Raw genomic sequence first — 18281 nt, forward strand, 5'->3', positions numbered from 1 at the left:
TTGTAACTTGTCGATGTACCTGTACGTGTATTGTTCTCTAAGATAGCGCCACATTTTAGTTTTCAGCGTTCTATTAAAACGTTCGACCAACACTGCCTAAGGCTACTTTCACACCTGCGTTCAGGTGTCCGCTCGTGAGCTCCGTTTGAAGGGGCTCACAAGCGGCCCTGAACGCAGCCGTCTGGCCCTAATGCATTCTCAGTGGAGGCGGATCCACTGAGAATGCATCCGTCTGCCAGCGCTCAGCCTCCGCTCCGCTCAGTGAGCGGACACCTGAACGCTGCAAGCAGCGTTCGGGTGTCCGCCTGGCCGTGCGGAGGCGAGCGGATCCGTTCCGACTTATAATGGAAGTCAATGGGGACGGATCCGCTTGAAGATGACACCATATGGCTCAATCTTCAAGCGGATCCGCCCCCCATTGACTTTCAATGTAAAGTCTGAACGGATCCGCTCAGGCTACTTTCACACTTAGAAACATTTTCTAAGTTATAATGCAGATGGATCCGTTCTGAACGGAGCCACCGTCTGCATTAATATGAGCGGATCTGTTCAGAACGGATCCGATCGAACTCTAGTGTGAAAGTAGCCTTAACAGCATTTGTAGTTAAAAAATGATGTATTTTATAGGTTTCACAAAGACGCCTCATAGGTTTGTTTATAAACTCACGGCCCAGATCAGTCTGGCGCTTTCTGGGGGTTCGATCGCTTAACCTAACTTAAATATCTGATAAAAAGCGGAAGCCACTGTAGCGCTGGACTTATTTGAAAGGCCCGACACCCAAGCATATTTAGATAGAATATCAACGACCGTCAGCAGGTAATTTACACAATTATTTTCTTTAGAAAAATCCATCATCGACACAAGATCTGCCTGCCATTGAGCATCTATATCAGACACCATAACCTTGTTTCTTGTAAAGGATTTTTTAACAGGTTTGTACAATGTGTAAGTATCCTCGTTGCTCAACCAGTTTTTTACAGAGTCTTTTCTTATTCCAAATTTCCGGACTTCGTAAATACGTAAAAAAAATGCATAAAAGAAAAAGGGGAACGCGCTACCATTGTCTTACCAACTTTTATGAATAAAGTAGCACAACCTAAGACGTCGCCGCCAAAAAACAAGAAGTCGTTCACCGAGCGACATCTTCTAGTCAGACGCTATGGCTTTCGTGCATGACGCATCCGCCGAGTACGCCAAATCAGAATTGGATATCTTTCAAATACCGCCTACACAAACAAGCATTGAAAAATCGCTTTATGTAGAGGTGCAGCCAATCGCCGCAATCACTGACAATGCCCCTTTGGAATTCTACATCACGGGCAGTGGTGAATATTATTACGACCTTAACACATTGTTACATGTCGTTTGCAAAATCGTTAGTCCTGATAACGCACCCATACCAGAAGGATCCCGCGTTGCACTTATTAACTACCCTATAGCGAGTCTTTTTAATCAACGGCGGCGACATGTTGATTTCAAGAAGCGATACATATTTCGGGGAAACACAAGGCTGACAGCGAGGTGTATTCCCGTGTGATTTATTACCGGGGGGGTAAAATTATCGACAGGCCCGCGGCATACATTGTAAATACGGATAATTCGTATCAGCGGGGGAAGCATTGGATTTTAGTTATATTATACCCGATTGATATATCAATTTTTTTTTTTATAGTTATGGTTTAATCACCCGCAAATGAAATATTTCCTGGCGGCTTTATGCAGTTTTTATATAAAAATTCTAAGACTATAAGGTATCAAAACAGACAAATACAAGATGCAGTTAGTACAGTCTGCAGCCATTACTGTATCAATATCTTACAATGTCTCGCTAAAGGAATATCTTTTGAAAATGTTTTAAAAATGTTCACAAACGATTTTAGAAAAAATGACCGTATTGTGCGATAATTTGTAACAAAACGCGTGAATCGCTTATGTATACGATGCTGTAATTACAATCAAACGTGTCTGTCCCTACGGGACTGTTGCAAATAAGGAAAATAAATAAAGCTTTTTTTTATAGGAATACGAATTATATTTGTCATCGTTTGATTTTTAATACTATTTAATTAATAAATTAATATCAGGCAATATACATTTTAATATCAAATAGCACGCACTATAAATTTAATATCAAGCACTATAAACTTAATATCAAGCTATATAAAAGGGGGCGTGGTACCTGTCACTTTGACGAAACATATACCCTCTTACTACTTAAAATGCGATAATAAAAAGAAATGCTCCTAAAATGTGTCCATAGCCTTAAAGTAAACTGCTTATACATTCAGTGACAATATACCGTACATCAAAAAAGTAATACTGTCACTAATGCTAGGATATTAGATATACATTATTGATTTTGGGTAAATGTATTGCTTTTACTGACCATATGAGCAGCTTTGCTGGTCAACAGACATATTTACTAGTGGATTACAGTCCTTCTCACAAATCACATTCATTGACAGAGGCAGAAAAAGTTGCACAAGTGGCCAAAATCCATTTCCAGCAGAAAGTAATGGAAAAAGAAACTGAGAAGAGAATTTCTGAGATTGAAGGTCAGTCTGGTCACCTGTTAATTCACACTTGCAGTTTCTTTGATATTAAATGACAATTCCTTCAATTAATTTAACATGTATCAGGCATCACACAATAGATAAGCGATCAGCAACTTTCGGCACTCTACCTGCTGTAAAACTAGAACGTCAGCATGCACACTTATCTAACTCCCCTAAAAATGAAAGGATGATTCTAGGAGTTTTACTTTAACTACAGCTGGAGTGCCAGAGTTTGCTGGTCCCTGCAATAGATGCTCCTGAAAATGTGAATTTCTTAACTGTTCCTGCACTTACCTATTTATTACATTTTTCATATTTGTTTTTATGTTGTTAAATGAAAAATATGAGGGAGCCGAAGGGTTATATTTAAAGAGGATCAATAAATTAAATTTTTTTCACTGTGCTGTCTTCTTGTACATAGCCTGCCATCAGTGTTTCTCTTATGACTAATAGGTGAATTACATTTATGCTAATAACACTGATAGTATTATATTAAACTATTTTGTAAATCACTTACATTAGCTATTTTGCTCTGTTTAGCCAGTACACATTTGGGTCATGTGACCCCTGACGTAATCAACACTGCTCAGGCACTGACGTCTCGTTTACAAGCTTCTCCCTGCTTGAGGGAGTGGCCGGGCTCTGTATACGAGACATCAGAGCCTTTGGTGCCCGCCCCTCTCTCCCTCTCCTCACACAGCCTCGGCGATGGTAAGCGATCGCTTATGTGCGATACTTACCAGAGCCGAGGTGATAGATTTTCTCCAGCAGCAGCACCAGCAGCAGGGTATGTGTCTGGCTCCTTCCTTCACTTGGGCCAGTTTACACGTTCCCCTCCCGCGTCTGGGGATTGTTATTACAGCCCTGGCCCCCTCAACAAGTCCCCATTATACTGTTAATACACCCCCTGGGGAAAAAAAGGAAATCATTGTCCATCATATAGCTTAGATATAGCTATATCTGCATCCAAGATATATCTTTATCTAATCTATAGCTTGGATACAGCTGTATGTCCATCTTATAGATAGAGCCGTAGCTGCATTCTAGCTGTATCTGAGCCGTAGTTGTATCTGCAATGTGACAAGAAGATCTGCCTGTGTGAGCTAGGAGATGACACAGCAATAACAGAAGCATGAAAAGGTGTACTTATGGGTTTCTCTCTTAAGAAATCAAGCTTAAAGGGAACCCGTCACCAGTTTTATGGTGTCCTAACTAAGGGCAACATAAATAAGTGACTGATTATTTTAGCAAAATCCTGGGCCACTTTCTTTAATTGACCCAGTCAACCTGCCAACATCTTGTATTGAAAAGCTCCAGTTGATAATGACGAGTCATGAATATTCATGAGCTCCTGACTCTCCCCGCCCACCTGCTGCTGAATGACAGTTTGTTTCCATAGGAATCAGTAGCAGGTGGGCAGGGGAGTGGCTATAGCTCTGAATTAAATATACGCTTGACTCAATGACCTCACGCTGGACTCGAATCAGCTCATTAGCATGCGGCATCTTTGTGTGTATATTATGAGGTAACCATCTGTCACACCAGTAAGTGAATACATCTAAGGTACTTTTTAGTAGTTAATGATTGTATATAATTAGTTAGATTATAATCAAATAGCCACATGACAGGTGCCCTTTTACCAATGTATATGTATGTCCTGATGAATTTTATGAGGTTTTTTTTTTTCCCATAAATCGGATAACCCCTTTAAGCACATTAACATTTTATCAGTTTTTCTGAATGCCCTCTCCATAATTTTTGACTACAGGCAGGTAATACCTTCTCACTATATAGCAGTGGTGCCAAAGTGGCACAAGCAACTCATTGAATGTAGGCCGGCTATTATAGCTAAATGATTAAGTACATGGAAGATATATTATATTGGTATTTAGGTTAAATTGCCATGTTGGCACGTTGCTATAATTAAGGCTACTTTGACACTAGCGTTCGTCGGTCCGCTCGTGAGCTCCGTTTGAAGGGGCTCACGAGCGGACCCGAACGCAGCCGTCCAGCCCTGATGCAGTCTGAATGGAGCGGATCCGCTCAGACTGCATCAGTCTGGCGGCGTTCAGCCTCCGCTCCGCTCGCCTCCGCACGGACAGGCGGACAGCTGAACGCTGCTTGCAGCGTTCGGGTGTCCGCCTGGCCGTGCGGATCCGTCCAGACTTACAATGTAAGTCAATGGGGACGGATCCGTTTGAAGATGCCACAATGTGGCTCAATCTTCAAGCGGATCCGTCCCCCATTGACTTTACATTGAAAGTCTGGACGGATCCGTCCGAGGCTATTTTCACACTTAGCTTTTTTTTTTGCCATTTTAATGCAGACGGATCCGTTCTGAACGGAGCCTCCGTCTGCATTATTATGAGTGGATCCGTTCAGAACGGATCCGCCCGAACGCTAGTGTGAAAGTAGCCTAAGTGGGTTTTGGGTTCCAGTTTGAGCACTTGGGTTCTCAAGAGAATTGCACTTCCACAGGGAAAACAAGACAACTAATATTACTACTGCCCACAACGAGATTTTAGATGTTGCCAATGCAGTAACAGGTGAAAGCCAAAATAGAAGATGTAGAAAACCATTTGCAGCACATCCGTGTGTGTCTTTGAGCTATTGCATAAACAATTAAGACAAGAGCTGAAAGATTTCTGAACTGACTCCTTTGCCTGCCTATTGCTGCAAGCCTTGTCCAAGGATTTAACCACTTCCCGTCACACTAATGCTGATAGGCGTCAGGACGGCAGCGCTCTCAGGTCTCAGCGACGCCTATTGGTGTCATCTCGCGAGACCCGAGATTTCCTGTGAACGCGCTCTCACAGGAGCGCACGTTCACAGGATTGCGCAGTTCACAAGTTGAACTACAGCCTGCCAGCGCTGATCATTGGCCAATCAAATGGGTATATCAGATGCTATTTTGTAAATTGCGTCTGATATACCTGATACCTGCTCCTCTGGTGGTCCCTTTTGCTTGGATCGGCCACCAGAGGACACAGGCAGCTCTGTAAGTAGCACCAAACACCATACGCACATTACACCCCCCCCCCCTTCCTGTTACTTATTAACCCTTGATCACCCAATATAGACTCCTTGATCACCCCCCCCCCCCTGTAAGGGTCCCTTATCACCGCCAGTTACTTAGCTACTTGTTAGGTAGTTAGCGCCAAGCCCACCGCACCGCTGTCGCTAATCAGCACTAGTACTATATAGTATCTGTAAGTGATCAAGACTGATCGCAATCAGATCTATATCAGTACATTAGGGTCACCTTAGGCTCTACAAAACGCAGTGTTCGCCTGATCTTGTGCCCACACTTGGGTTCAGTCCGCACCACCGCAGTGACAGAATTTATTTTTCTGGTCACTGCAAAAACACTGTAAAATCACTGCGGCGCTATAAAGATCACTTTTGAGCTTTCTGGATCTTTATTAGCGATCACAGCTTTACTTCGCAAGCTCTCCTTTTTACTAGGCAGGTGTGCTCTTTTTCCTGGGTAGTCTCAGAGGAATACCCCCTAAATTTAGTTAGCCCAAAATGTCAAAGGGGTATTCCACTGAAGAGGCATGCAGGATTCTGGCCCTGATGGATGAAAGCGATGGGGACGCCTCACCCGCTGAATCCAGTGGTTCAGAATATGAACCTGTAGACAGCAGTGGCACTCTAACCGCTAGCAAAGATGACGAGGTTGAGGTCCCTGCTATGGTCAGGCGTACCCGATCCCATGTCAGTGTTCTGCATACCCCGCATGATGAGCCTCATTTGCAGCAGAGTGGTGCTAGCGCTGATCTTTTTTATGGTGCAGCATACACCAGCAGCGCAGCACATCCTGAAGCACCAGAAGGGCAGTTCAAGCTGGTACGGTGGCACGTGCAGTAACTCCCCCGTCGCAGCCACCACGTTCACAGGCCCGTAGAGCCCTTAGTCTCCCAGAGGTGCTGGCAAACACAAATTGGCAATACGCCGCACCCATATTGCCCCCTTCCACCGCCCAGTCTGGAGTTCACGTGGAGACAACTCATTTAGGATCGGCCCTCAAGGTTTTTTTTTAGCTGTTCTTCACTGCGGATCTCTATTGTAGGAATTAACTATAGGGCCAGGTATGTCAAACAGGCCCACTAAATCCCAAAATTATGTAGCATGAGTACTAATCCCGTAGGACAGAGGGATAAAACTTAACATTTAATTTTTGGTCAATCTAAAATTATAGACACCAGAGGAGGAGCCTCTATACAAAACAAAATTTAACAAGACAGCCCTGCGGGCAAAATGGTACATATAAAGACAGTGTGACCAGAGGTTTGAAAAAAAGCAGGAACATTCTCACCCGGTTGTTGATCAGGATGTCTCATGGGGAAGACTGGAGGTGAAGAACGGTCCTTTGATGCTTCTCGTTCACACACAAAAGATAGGTGAGCCCCTTCGGATATGATGGGTGACGGGGTGGTTATCCCTAGGCAACCCTGAGAAGGGGGGCAGGGGCTAGTATGCCCTACCTATCTACACGGGGACTTACCCCGCAAGGAGCGTCGCCGTCCGGATACCTGTCCCTGTGGGGACAGAAACCCTAGTAGTCCCTAAAAAATGCTCCCTACGTGTCACGTTTCAGTTCGTTCACAGAAAATCATCAGGGGAGATAAATGGTACACACAGGGCTATGGATTGGGCCTGTGCGACCAGAGAGACAGAGTAATACAAAAAAGGTTTTTTTTAACGTGGGTCAGAGGCCTGAAAAGGTGTGAAGCCAGTCAGGCTAGGACACACAGGGCATGACCGCATTAAAGAATGTGTTAGTCAATATAGATGCACCAGTGGGTGCCAGCTATGGAGTAACACTAAGCCACGGGACGGTTAATCCAAAGGCAGGCTGTCAGCAGAGTGTACTCACCACTCTGTGTCTTAAGTTCCCCTGCCGCTTCCTACTTCCGGGCACGTGACTGGATGAACAGGGTGTCACGTGCCCGGTGGAACGCAGGAGGTGAACGTGCGTTTCACCCAGACGCGGCCCGTGGAGCGCGTCGCCGGAGGATGACGTCGCACAGCATGCGATGAATCACATGACCAGGAACTGGTCACGGGGCGCGCCGGGCCGAAAGGAACATGCCCACTGTCCCAGTGCCGAGTAGTAAGCAAGAAGTGTATTGGCAAGTGGCGGATCGGTGTGTGGGCAAAGTAATTGGGCACAATAGTTAATTGTCACAATTAGATGCCAGGTGGATCCAAGGTTCTAAGGATCCGTGGTAACAATTCATATATGTGAAAGGAGTAAACTAGACTATTAAAGGCAGATTCAAATGTACATGGGCCAAAGAAGTAGTATAATTGGCCCGGCGAGGGAAGAGAGAATATACATATTCGGGTAATCAAATAAAACAGCTAAAATTGAGCAGAAACCAACCACTACGCCACACAGTATATAACCGCCAATCCGGAAAGCTTCTATGCCCAGCCTTTCCGCTGGAAACCAGTCAGTTTCCGAATTTTAAATATTTTTGGGCCTTATCCTCAGCATGGGTCTAACAAAAAAAAAATGTATTGTGGTCCTATTGGTCTAAAGACCCAATACGTTACATGCCCATGTTCTACGCTGCTATGTCCAGGGCACGTTTTGAGGTCATCATGCGCTTTATGCATTTCACTGACAATAAAACCTGTCATCCAAGAGGACACCCTGCTTATAGACCCTCATAGACTGTTTGTCATCCAGGTTTGCAGATGTGTATACCCCCAATGAGAACATCTGCATAGATGAGTCCCTTGTACATTTTACTGGGCGCCTTGGCATCAAACAGTACATCCCCAGTAAGCGCGCCCGGTATGGGGTCAAACTGTATAAGCTATGTGAAAGGGCCACAGGCTATACATATCGTTTTAGGGTCTATGAGGGAAAAGACTCAAAATTGGAGCCGGTTGGATGCCCTGACTACCTGGGGAGCAGTGGCAAGATTGTCTGGGACTTGGTGTCGCCCTTACTGCACAAGGGGTACCACTTATACGTGGACAATGTTTACACAAGCGTGGCCCTCTTTCGGCACTTACATAGTCGGAATTCAATGCTGTGGCACCGCACGACCTAGTCGCCGGGGCTTCCCCCAACGGATTAATACCAGACTTGCACGGGGGGAGAGGGCTGCCTTGTGTGACCAAGAACTGCTTGCGCTGAAGTGGAGGGACATTTACCTTCTCTCCACCATTCACGCAGACACGACAGTACAAATTGAAAGGGCAACTGGAGTCGTTGAGAAACCCCTCTCTGTCCACAACCATAACCTTCACTTGGGAGGGGTGGACTTCAGTGACCAGATGTTGGCTCCCTATTTAGTGTCCCACCTCACCAGACGCTGGTATAAGAAGGTGTCTTTATTTAATTCAATTGGCTGTCTATAAAAGTTTTGTTCTCTACCGTAAGGCTGGGAGAACGGGATCCTTTCTAAAATTCCAGGAAGAGATAATTCCGGAACTCCTGTATCCAGGAGGGTCCGTGCCCCAAGTCCCTGATGTAGTTAGCCGGCTACATGACAGACACTTCCCGAATGTCTATCCTGGTACCCCAACTCGGTGTTCCCCAATAAAAAGATGTTGTGTCTGTAGCAGGGCTAGAATAAGGCATGACACCACCATTTTTTGTCCTGACCAGCCTGCCCTATGCATAGGGGAGTGTTTCCGCAAGTACCACACACAGGTACACTATTAGTGTAGAGATCGCGTGACACAGGACAGGCACACAGGGGTCTTAGGGCCCTTTCACACAGAGCTGCTACAAACCCCTCCTTTCACCTGGGACAAAGTGCATAATGTACTTCGCCACATCCCTGGGCGATTTGTGCTTTGCACATTGTCCCATGGGGAAGGAGAGGTTTGTCCTCTAGAGGTAAAAAAATAAAATAAAATCACAGGTAAGCAAAAAAGTTAATGTTCGGTTTCAAATGTTTATATAAAGTTTATAAAAGTTGATGTTAATTAATTTATTGCATTGCTGCCTTTTTTTTTATTTTATTTTTTTTATATAAAGCTTCTAGGTGGACCAAGCGATCAACCAGCTGCAGCACTAATGTGCATTCTGACAGAAGCATTGCGCTGCTGTCGGATTACACAAAGTCTGTGTATGCGGCGCTGCAAGACTAGATTTCTCCTCCGCAGTAAAAGATATGTTTCTGGAGGCTTATGAGCTGAGGGGTGGTGTTCATATGCTTTGGCAAACACTTTGTATAAAAAATATAAAATTCTGGCAATGATTTATTCATCCACATCAATTGATGTGAATGGAGAAATCGGGTTTGCCAGGGCATACGAGCTGAAGTGGGTTTGGATGTTGAGCGGAGCTCCTATATCCTGGCAGACGCCTTTCCCCTCTTTTTTTTTATTTTATTTTATTTTTTTTGCACATTTTTTGGCAGAGATTTTTTTCATCCACATTGATCGATGCGAATGAAGAAATCTGTGCCGTTCTCATTACCCGTATGCTCATTATAAGGAGAATAGCAGAAACCCCTAATGCTGGCCATACATGTAATGATTGTGGAGACAATCAAATGCCAGGGCAGTACAAACACCCCACAAATGACTCCATTTTGGAAAGAAAACACTCCAAGGTATTCGCTGAGGGGCATATTGAGTCCATGAAAGATTGAACTTTTTGTCACAAGTTAGCAGAAAGGGAGACTTTGTGAGGAAAAAAAAAGAAAAATTTCCGCTAACTTGTGCCAAAAAAATAAATCTTCTATGAACTCGCCATGCCCCTCATGGATTACCTTGGGGTGTCTTCTTTCCAAAATGAGGTCACATGTGGGGTATTTATACTGCCCTGGCATTTTTGGAGCCCTAGAGCGTGAGAAGAAGTCTGGAATCCAAATGTCTAAAAATGCCCTCCTAAAAGGTACTTATTGGAATTTGGGCCCCTTTGCGCACCTAGGCTGCAAAAAAGTGTCACATGTGGTATCGCCGTACTCAGGAGAGGTAGGGCAATGTGTTTTGGGGTGTCTTTTCACACATACCCATACTGTGTGTGTGAGAAATATCTCTGTAAATGACAACTTTAAAAAAAGAAGATATTTCTCTCACCCAGCATGGGTATATGTAAAAGTACACCCCAAAACACATTGCCCTACTTCTTTTCAGTACAGCGATACCACATGTGTGACACTTTTTTGCAGCCTAGGTGCGTAAAGGGGCCGAAAGTCCAACGAGTACCTTTAGGCTTTACAGGGTTGCTCACAATTTAGCCCCACCCATAATGCCAGAACAGTAAACACACCCCACAAATGACCCCATTTCGTAAAAGGAGACACCCCAAGGTATTCACTGAGGGGCATAGAGAGTCCGTGGGAGATTTTTTTTTTTTTTTTTTTTTTTTTTTCAGAAGTTAGCAGAAATGGAAACTTTTTTTTTTTTTTTCCTCAGTGTCATTTTCTGCTAACTTGTGAAAAAAAATGTAATCATAAATGAACTCACCATGCCCCTCCATGAATACTTTGGGGTGTCTTCTTTCTAAAATGGGGTCATTTGGGGGGTATTTATACTATCCTGGCCTTCTATCACCTCAAGAAACATGACAGGTGCTCAGAAAGTCAGAGCTGCTTCAAAATGCGGAAATTCACATTTTTGTACCATAGTTTGTAAATGCTATAACTTTTGCGCAAACCAATAAATATACACTTGTTGGATTTATTTTTATCACAGACATGTAGCACAATAAATTCTGGTTACCTTCCTCACTACTATTCTGATGCTGCCACCCGCCTGATACCACACATCTGATGCCAAGTGCTCCTCCTTGCACACAACCTTGTCAGTGGGTACGTGTCATCTCGGTTTTAGATTCACTCCTTCTTCTTCTTTTTTTTTTTTTGCAATACTGATGGATTATTGAGCAAATGCTGACCGAGTGAAGGCGTATGCTCTACAGACAGGATCCGTTTTTTGTGGGTTATTGTTCTGTTGGATCAGAGGAAGTGCAAAATAATCAGTGATGTAAACACAAACTTACTGCTGACACCCTCTCCACTCTGTCGGGGTGCTCTACTTGTATAATTGTTTAATAGAACAGGTTCTGTAGACATCTATGTGGAATCAACTGATGGTGTAAAAGGAGTGTGCTTCTTCTGGACGCTAACATCGACCTGTAAGGCTGAGTTCATACTTGAGTTATTTGGTCCTTTTTGGCCCCGTGAGTGCCAAAATAAGTGAAGTGTGCAGTGATTCTAATAGCAACGCCTGTCATCTGCATGTCATACAGACTCTCAGTATTATTTCACCACAGCAGACTCCCTATGCGTGTTATTGCAAGGCACAGTGTTGTACACCACTATAAAGGCTCTCAGCAGCCTGGAAATAGCAGTTTTTAAATGCGATTCGCCACAAATAAATTCAGACCAAAAAAAAAAATGGGCAAAATGGCCAAATAGAATTTTTTAAAATTCTGCTCCTATTTACTGATGAGCTAACACAGTAGTGGTGTCTATAATATATTGTGCCTGTGAATAAAGCAGTAAAATATAGATTCTTTCTGAGAAAATCTCAGTGTAGTGAAGCTATAGTACATAGTGTGTATAAAACACATATATACATTAGGTATTGTAGGAGATTAGCTCTTTTTCGGGGGGGTCATTCTCACAATTCTCTTCACAACAGCCGGATTGCAGGTCCAAACGTGAGGTTTATTTTCACAACAACAAAGCATAAAGTAACACTTTGCCTGTCTGGGCTCTAACTAAACATGAAATATCCCTACCTCACCTAAATCACCGTTCACATGCGGTAATAAGATGTGGCTTTTCCAGCCAATTGTTCAGCTCATGTCCAGGCTGTAACAAAGTCAGTCCAGTACGTTTGGGGATATGGGGTCTAGCAGTCCTGCCGACTCTGACCTTGCGACCGTCATTTCCGAGACCTCGCAGAGTCCCCCAAAGTTCAGGCTATCACCTAGCCCTGTGGCCCCTCAGCCAGCCCGGCTGAGACCACACTTGCAGAGCCTCCAGCAGGACTCTGTTGCACAAAGAAACTCTCTCTCCATACTGACAGTCTGGGCTGGGCTCTTATCCCAGACTGATTGTGGCACCTGGTGCTGGCTCAGACCTAATGACTGACGGGAAAGACGGGAAAATTCCTGTCATAAATCTCCCCTGACTGCTATGAGGCCTGTCACTGCCTCACATACCCCCCCCCCCCCCTTTGTTCAAGCTCGTAGGGGTGAACACTAGCATCAATAGCAGATGCTCGTGAGTAGGCATCGACCTGGTCTACAGTCTTTCCCTTATTCTGCCAGACCCAGGACAACAGCGCTTTGTCACACTCATGAGTTTATTACAGAGCCAGTAAGACCTACGGCATTTTCTTGTGCATTTCATTGGCAAGTACTCTTTCACGAGCGAGGATAAGCTTTCGCACCTGTGGTCTCTTTTTTTTTTCTGTTCCCCTCCACATTTGGCATTCTGGAACTTCTTAGAAGATGTTTTTATACAACCGGCAGGCTCTCTTTTTAGATTCTCTGGCTTCTGCACATGCTCCTCGTGTCCTTTCTTGGACTGCTGTAGCTCTCGACTAATCTGTTCCCAGTCATCGTAGTGACCTGACCCTTTCTCCTTTGCCTTGCGGGGCTCCTTCCGCATAGCAGGCTTTTTCCCGCTTGCTTCTTTTAAATGCCTCCAATTCACTTCTTCCTACTTTCCAGCAGTGGTTTCCCTTGCTTTTCATAGACCTCTGCTTCTTTAGTGGTGTTTTTCCACTTCGGCCATCGCTCTTTCGGTCACTGCAGCACCTTTGGACTTCACGTCCTCCATCACTTCGACCTTAACTTCTTCAGCCTTGGTTTTCTTTGACCCGGTATCATATTCTTGCCCTCTTAAGTCTTTTTCCTCTTTCTCATCGAGGTAGGAGGTACTGGGGACACCAGGGACTTATCAGACTCGTCGACTTCTGGCATTTTCTTCAGAGGCTCACTTAGGACATGGTTCTCCTTTCAGGAAGAATTCAGGAGAGCAACCCCACAGTAGTGTACAGGATCCTCTAGGACTGCCACCCTTTCTTGCACGTTCACCAGAGTAGGATTGCTCCACTCTGTGCTCACAAAAATTTTCTGCACTTCTGCATCATTTGCATGTTTTCCACCAGGGGGCGTTTATCCCCTGTCCATGACCTGCAAAAAGTGTCCAGGACAGCATGAGCAGCACCTGCTCCTTTTGGTGATTTTGTTGCCCCTAGCAACCACATTGCCTTTTACTTTTCAGCACGGATGTGTGCACACATCCTCCACCAATTGTAAGGGATTAGCTCTTTTTTGGGGGTCATTCTCACAATTATTTTCACCGTTCACACACTGTAATAACATGCAACTTTTCCAGCCAATAGTCCAGCTCACGTCCAGGCTGTAACAAAGTCAGTCCAGTACCTTTTGGGGGTATGGGGTCTAGCAGTCCTGCCGACTCTGACCTTGCGTCCGTCATTTCCCAGACCTTGCAGAGTCCCCCAAAGTTCAGGCTATCAACTAGCCCAGTGGCCCTCAGCTAGCCCGGCTGAGACCACTCTTAAAGAGCCTCCAGCAGCACTCTGTTGCACAAAGAATCTCTCTCTCTATACTGACCTTCTGGGATGGGCTCTTATCCCAGACTGACTGTGGCACCTGGTGCTGGCTCAGACCTGATGACTGACAGGGAAACTACAGCCGTAAATCTCCCCTGACTGCTATGAGGCCTGTCACTGCCTCACAATATGTCTAAGCCAGGACACAGCTCTGCCCTCAGCCTGATGTCTAGTCCTGTCAATCAATGGGAGTGGGCTTGTGCAGAGCACAGGGGTGTTCAACCCTGTCTCTTTGTGCTCCAATTGCTCATTTGCATATGAATAAAAACACCGTTTGGCATACAGACAAAAGAAAGGTATAGATTTAACTAGCATGATGAGACTTACCAGCCACTATGTCCAGTTTAAGGGGGTTGTCTGGGTTTAGATCTGAACCTGGACATACCCACATTTTCACCCAGGTAGCTCCCCTGATGTTAGCATGGGAAACATTTTTATTTTTATTTACAACAACACACTGCCAGGCGGAGGCTACTGTCCAGCAGTGTGTCTGACATCACCGTTTTACAGGCTAGGTCAGCGCTAAAGCCTACATATTATTGCCGGTGACATCACCGGGCTCACTGCTGAGCGGAATTTTTGGCCTAATATTCATCATAAATTTGCAAATTCTAGAATTTGTGATCTCCAGTCATTATTTTCTTGATTGCAAAAATCGGAAAGCTAATATGCGCATATTGTGCGTGCAATACAGCCATGGGTCACTTTTGCTACATTTTTCAAGCTGCTAGAAGTCTCCTGAGACTAAAATGGTTGGCACGGCAGAACAATAGCTTTATATGCAGATAGTGTTCCAATATATTCGCGATTACGCAAATCTGCACTAATGCACATATTTTTTGGCGCAATATTTGCAACTTTGCATTTTATCAGGTCTGAGTAGATATTACTGATTGGTGCAGTAAGTATTGTTGTGACATCACAGCACTATGTCTGTAGCATGTATGTATGGACAGCAGAGAATATCTCTCACATGCACTGCTCTCAATAACACTGCTGTCTTTCTCAGAACTACAAAAACAGCAGAAAATGGCTGCTGGGGAGTTTCCTATATAGTAAGGGGTCGACAACTTTCCTATTGGTTGCTAGCTCAGACAAAGACATTGCAGCCTTCTTATTGGCTCACAAGCAAGAAGCAGGGAGGGATCATGGGTACTGATGAAGAAAAAAAAATCTATATTTGCGATTACGAAAAAACAACAGCAAGGCTTTTCTGAAGCTCGTATGTTTGGGGGAGAGACCCTACACTGCCCATAAGCTGTCAGCGGGTATGGAAGAACAGACCGATGAGTGGTTGGTGCCGCTGAGCCTCAAGCCCAGTCTGGTGGTGTGCAGCAACGGGTGAAATCTCGTAGCAGCTCTGGAGCTAGCCGATTTGCCGCACAGCCCTTGCCGTTGAACTTGGCGGGGCAAAGATTCCTGAGGAATTACCCCGATATGTCTGAGCTACTGCAGAAAGTTATGTCTGTGCACGGTTTTGGCGTTCTCACCCTGCTGCAGCTCGCCTGTCTGTGCTGCAACATACCTTTTGGCCTTCCTGCTCACCGCCTCATATGCAACGTGGAACTCCATCTTGCATATGCTGAAGAGACTGTGAGCAGCAGCAGGTAATAGTGAAGTATCAGATGCAGCATGCACAGGTGAGTCGCTCTGTGGAATAGCACCATTTCGCCACAGAGTGGGCCTCCATATGGAACTTGTGTGCCGTGTTGTGCTGCTTAAATACTCCACCGACATGGCCAGCGGAAAAGCATGCCACAATATACCAGCACTACCCCGTCTTAGCAGGGGCAGCATTTCAGCAACATGGTGGGAACAGTACGTGACTGATGGGTCTGCCCCAAATAACTTCTGGGTCTCCAAATTAGACACATGGCCTGAGCTTGCTCTTTACACCTTGGAGGTGCTGGCCTGCCCTGCTGCAAGTGTATTGTCCGTATGTGTACTTGGCACGGCAGGGGGGATGATCACGGACAGGCGCAGCTGCCTGTCCACAGCCAACGTGGACAAGCTCACGTCCATTAAAATGAACCATGCATGGATCCACAGGACTTGTCTGTTCCTTGGCCAGAGTAGAGAGTCATTGTTGTACTCCAGTGCAGTTTGTGAGTTCTCTTTTCCATCTTCCAATGTTTGTTGGTTGACAGTTCCACACCCCCCAAAAAATAATAATAATAATAATAATAAATTAAGAATTGTAATAAGCCAACCTATTTTGTATCCATCCAACTAATGTTGGAGAGGAAATTCCTCTGTGGAGTATTTTTAAAAAAATTAAGAACACCCCTTCATCCGACTTATTTTTGTGTGAGAGGAAATTCTTTTTTGGAGTGTTTGTGAAAATCATGATTTTTATTCTTGTTAGCACCCTTATATCCGTCTGACAGTTGGAGAGGAAATTAAAGTCCTTAGGTAATGCTATAGCTTAGCGGTTAAGCTCTTGGTTTTAAATTTAGAGATCCTCTGTTTGAATCTCAAGAGACTTTTGAATTTTTTTTTTTTTCTTCAGATATTTTTTTTTTCTTCTACATTTGTCCTTTTCATATTGAGAATAATGTTTTTAGAAAGCTAATAAATATTACTGGTTTCGTTATAAATATATAGTGTGTATGAATAAACCAGTAATAAGTCATAGCAAAAAAAAATATTCTCAATATAGTAAGGCCTTATTATTAATGATGCATTATTTATTATAGTATATCCTATTAAACCTTCCACGCCCGATGACGTACATGCACGTCATCCGTCCAGTCTTCTTAAGCATGGCGCCTGATCGCACACGCTACGGGCACCATAGCCGGGGGTGGCCGCCTGCTTCTTATAGCAGACACCCGCGGGTCATGTCCGCCACTGGCAGTAATGCCTATCGCAGACATTTAACCCCTCAGATGCCTTGGTCAATCCTGACCGTGGCATCTGAACGTGCTGAAAAACGAAAGCGTGCTTTCGGTTATGCTCTGGCTCCCCCGTGTCGCGATCGGAGGGGCCAGAGCTTGTGTGCAGCAGCCCCTGTCTTTCTGAATGATAGGAGGCTGCTGCATAGTATTTCATATGGAGCCCTTGCCTGTAATAGGGTTCCATAGGAAAGTAGTAAAATCATCATAGATTCCGGGGGCGTGGCCTGACCGTCATGGTGTGAGGACGCAAGTCATGTCGGCTCCGATATTATCCTGCATTATCCTGATTATCTGATCGTCTCGGCTACTGAGAATCGTCTGGAAGCACCCCTCTGTGACCTACTACCTGCCTGTCTGTTGGTGGCCGGCTCCTCTGCTATGTGACGGCGGTGACCGCTGTCTGTTTGATCCCTCGGTGTGGGGCCTGGGAGCGGCGCGATATTCTGCACTGCGGACCCCCCGGTGAGAGCGGGGGAAGTGGAGGCGCGTGAATGTCATACTTACCGGTGGCGGAGCCTGGTGCTGCAGGTCGGCGTGACCCCCGGGCTTTCTCCTGACCGGTCTGCTGGCTTGAAGCTTCCCCACGTGCCCGGCAGTGCGGACGCCATCTTGCCTGTGGCGCTGGAGACGGACACTTCCCTTCCCTGAGGCGGGTGCTGGGGTTTGGCTCTCTGCCCTGCAGGTACCTGACGGTTGTGAGGATCGTATCGGGTGGAGGGTGCGGTTCTGCTGAAAGGACTATATATAGTACGTGGTGTGGCTGACGACCTGTTGCTCCTGAGTGAGGGTGCTGACCAAACGGCCGTTACTCCTCTTGCTGGGGACAGGGAGATCACTTTATGGGCCGGAAAACGGGCACCTCAGGGCCAGCTATCCCCCCTAAACTTATGCTGGACAATATGAGCCAAACAGAAGATCGGGTGGCTGGGACCTCCTCTGAGAGACCAGAGGTCGACCTTGCAAAAGTTATGGCGGCCATCACTAACTGCCAGACGGCACTCACTGTCAAAATTGACCACGTCCAGGCAGATCTTACTCTCCTCAGGCATGACATTGAAAAGATTAGAGAGAGAACGACAGAGGTGGAGAGGAGGCTGAGTGATGGGGAGGACAGGGTTCATCGTGATGACTCTGCGATAAATGCTCTGCAGAACCAAGTCAAGACCCTAATGGCGAAAGTGGAGGACGCAGAGAACCGTAACAGACGGAATAATATCCGCATTATGGGTCTCCCTGAAAGGGCGGAGGGAACCTCTCCTG

At 45.4% G+C, this 18281-nt stretch overlaps 1 protein-coding gene across 1 annotated transcript in view; it reads left to right on the plus strand.

Annotated features, from left to right (window-relative positions):
• The first annotated feature begins 2390 nt into the window (after positions 1-2390).
• LOC122942084 (erlin-1-like) overlaps positions 2391-18281 on the plus strand; it is a 116355-nt gene continuing 100464 nt past the window's right edge. Inside the window, exon 1 of the mRNA XM_044299579.1 lies at positions 2391-2556. Coding sequence (XP_044155514.1) covers positions 2391-2556 — 166 coding nt within the window. The remainder of the gene's footprint in view (positions 2557-18281) is intronic.

This window comes from Bufo gargarizans, chromosome 6 (assembly GCF_014858855.1).
Source record: "Bufo gargarizans isolate SCDJY-AF-19 chromosome 6, ASM1485885v1, whole genome shotgun sequence".
Classification (NCBI taxonomy): domain Eukaryota; kingdom Metazoa; phylum Chordata; class Amphibia; order Anura; family Bufonidae; genus Bufo; species Bufo gargarizans.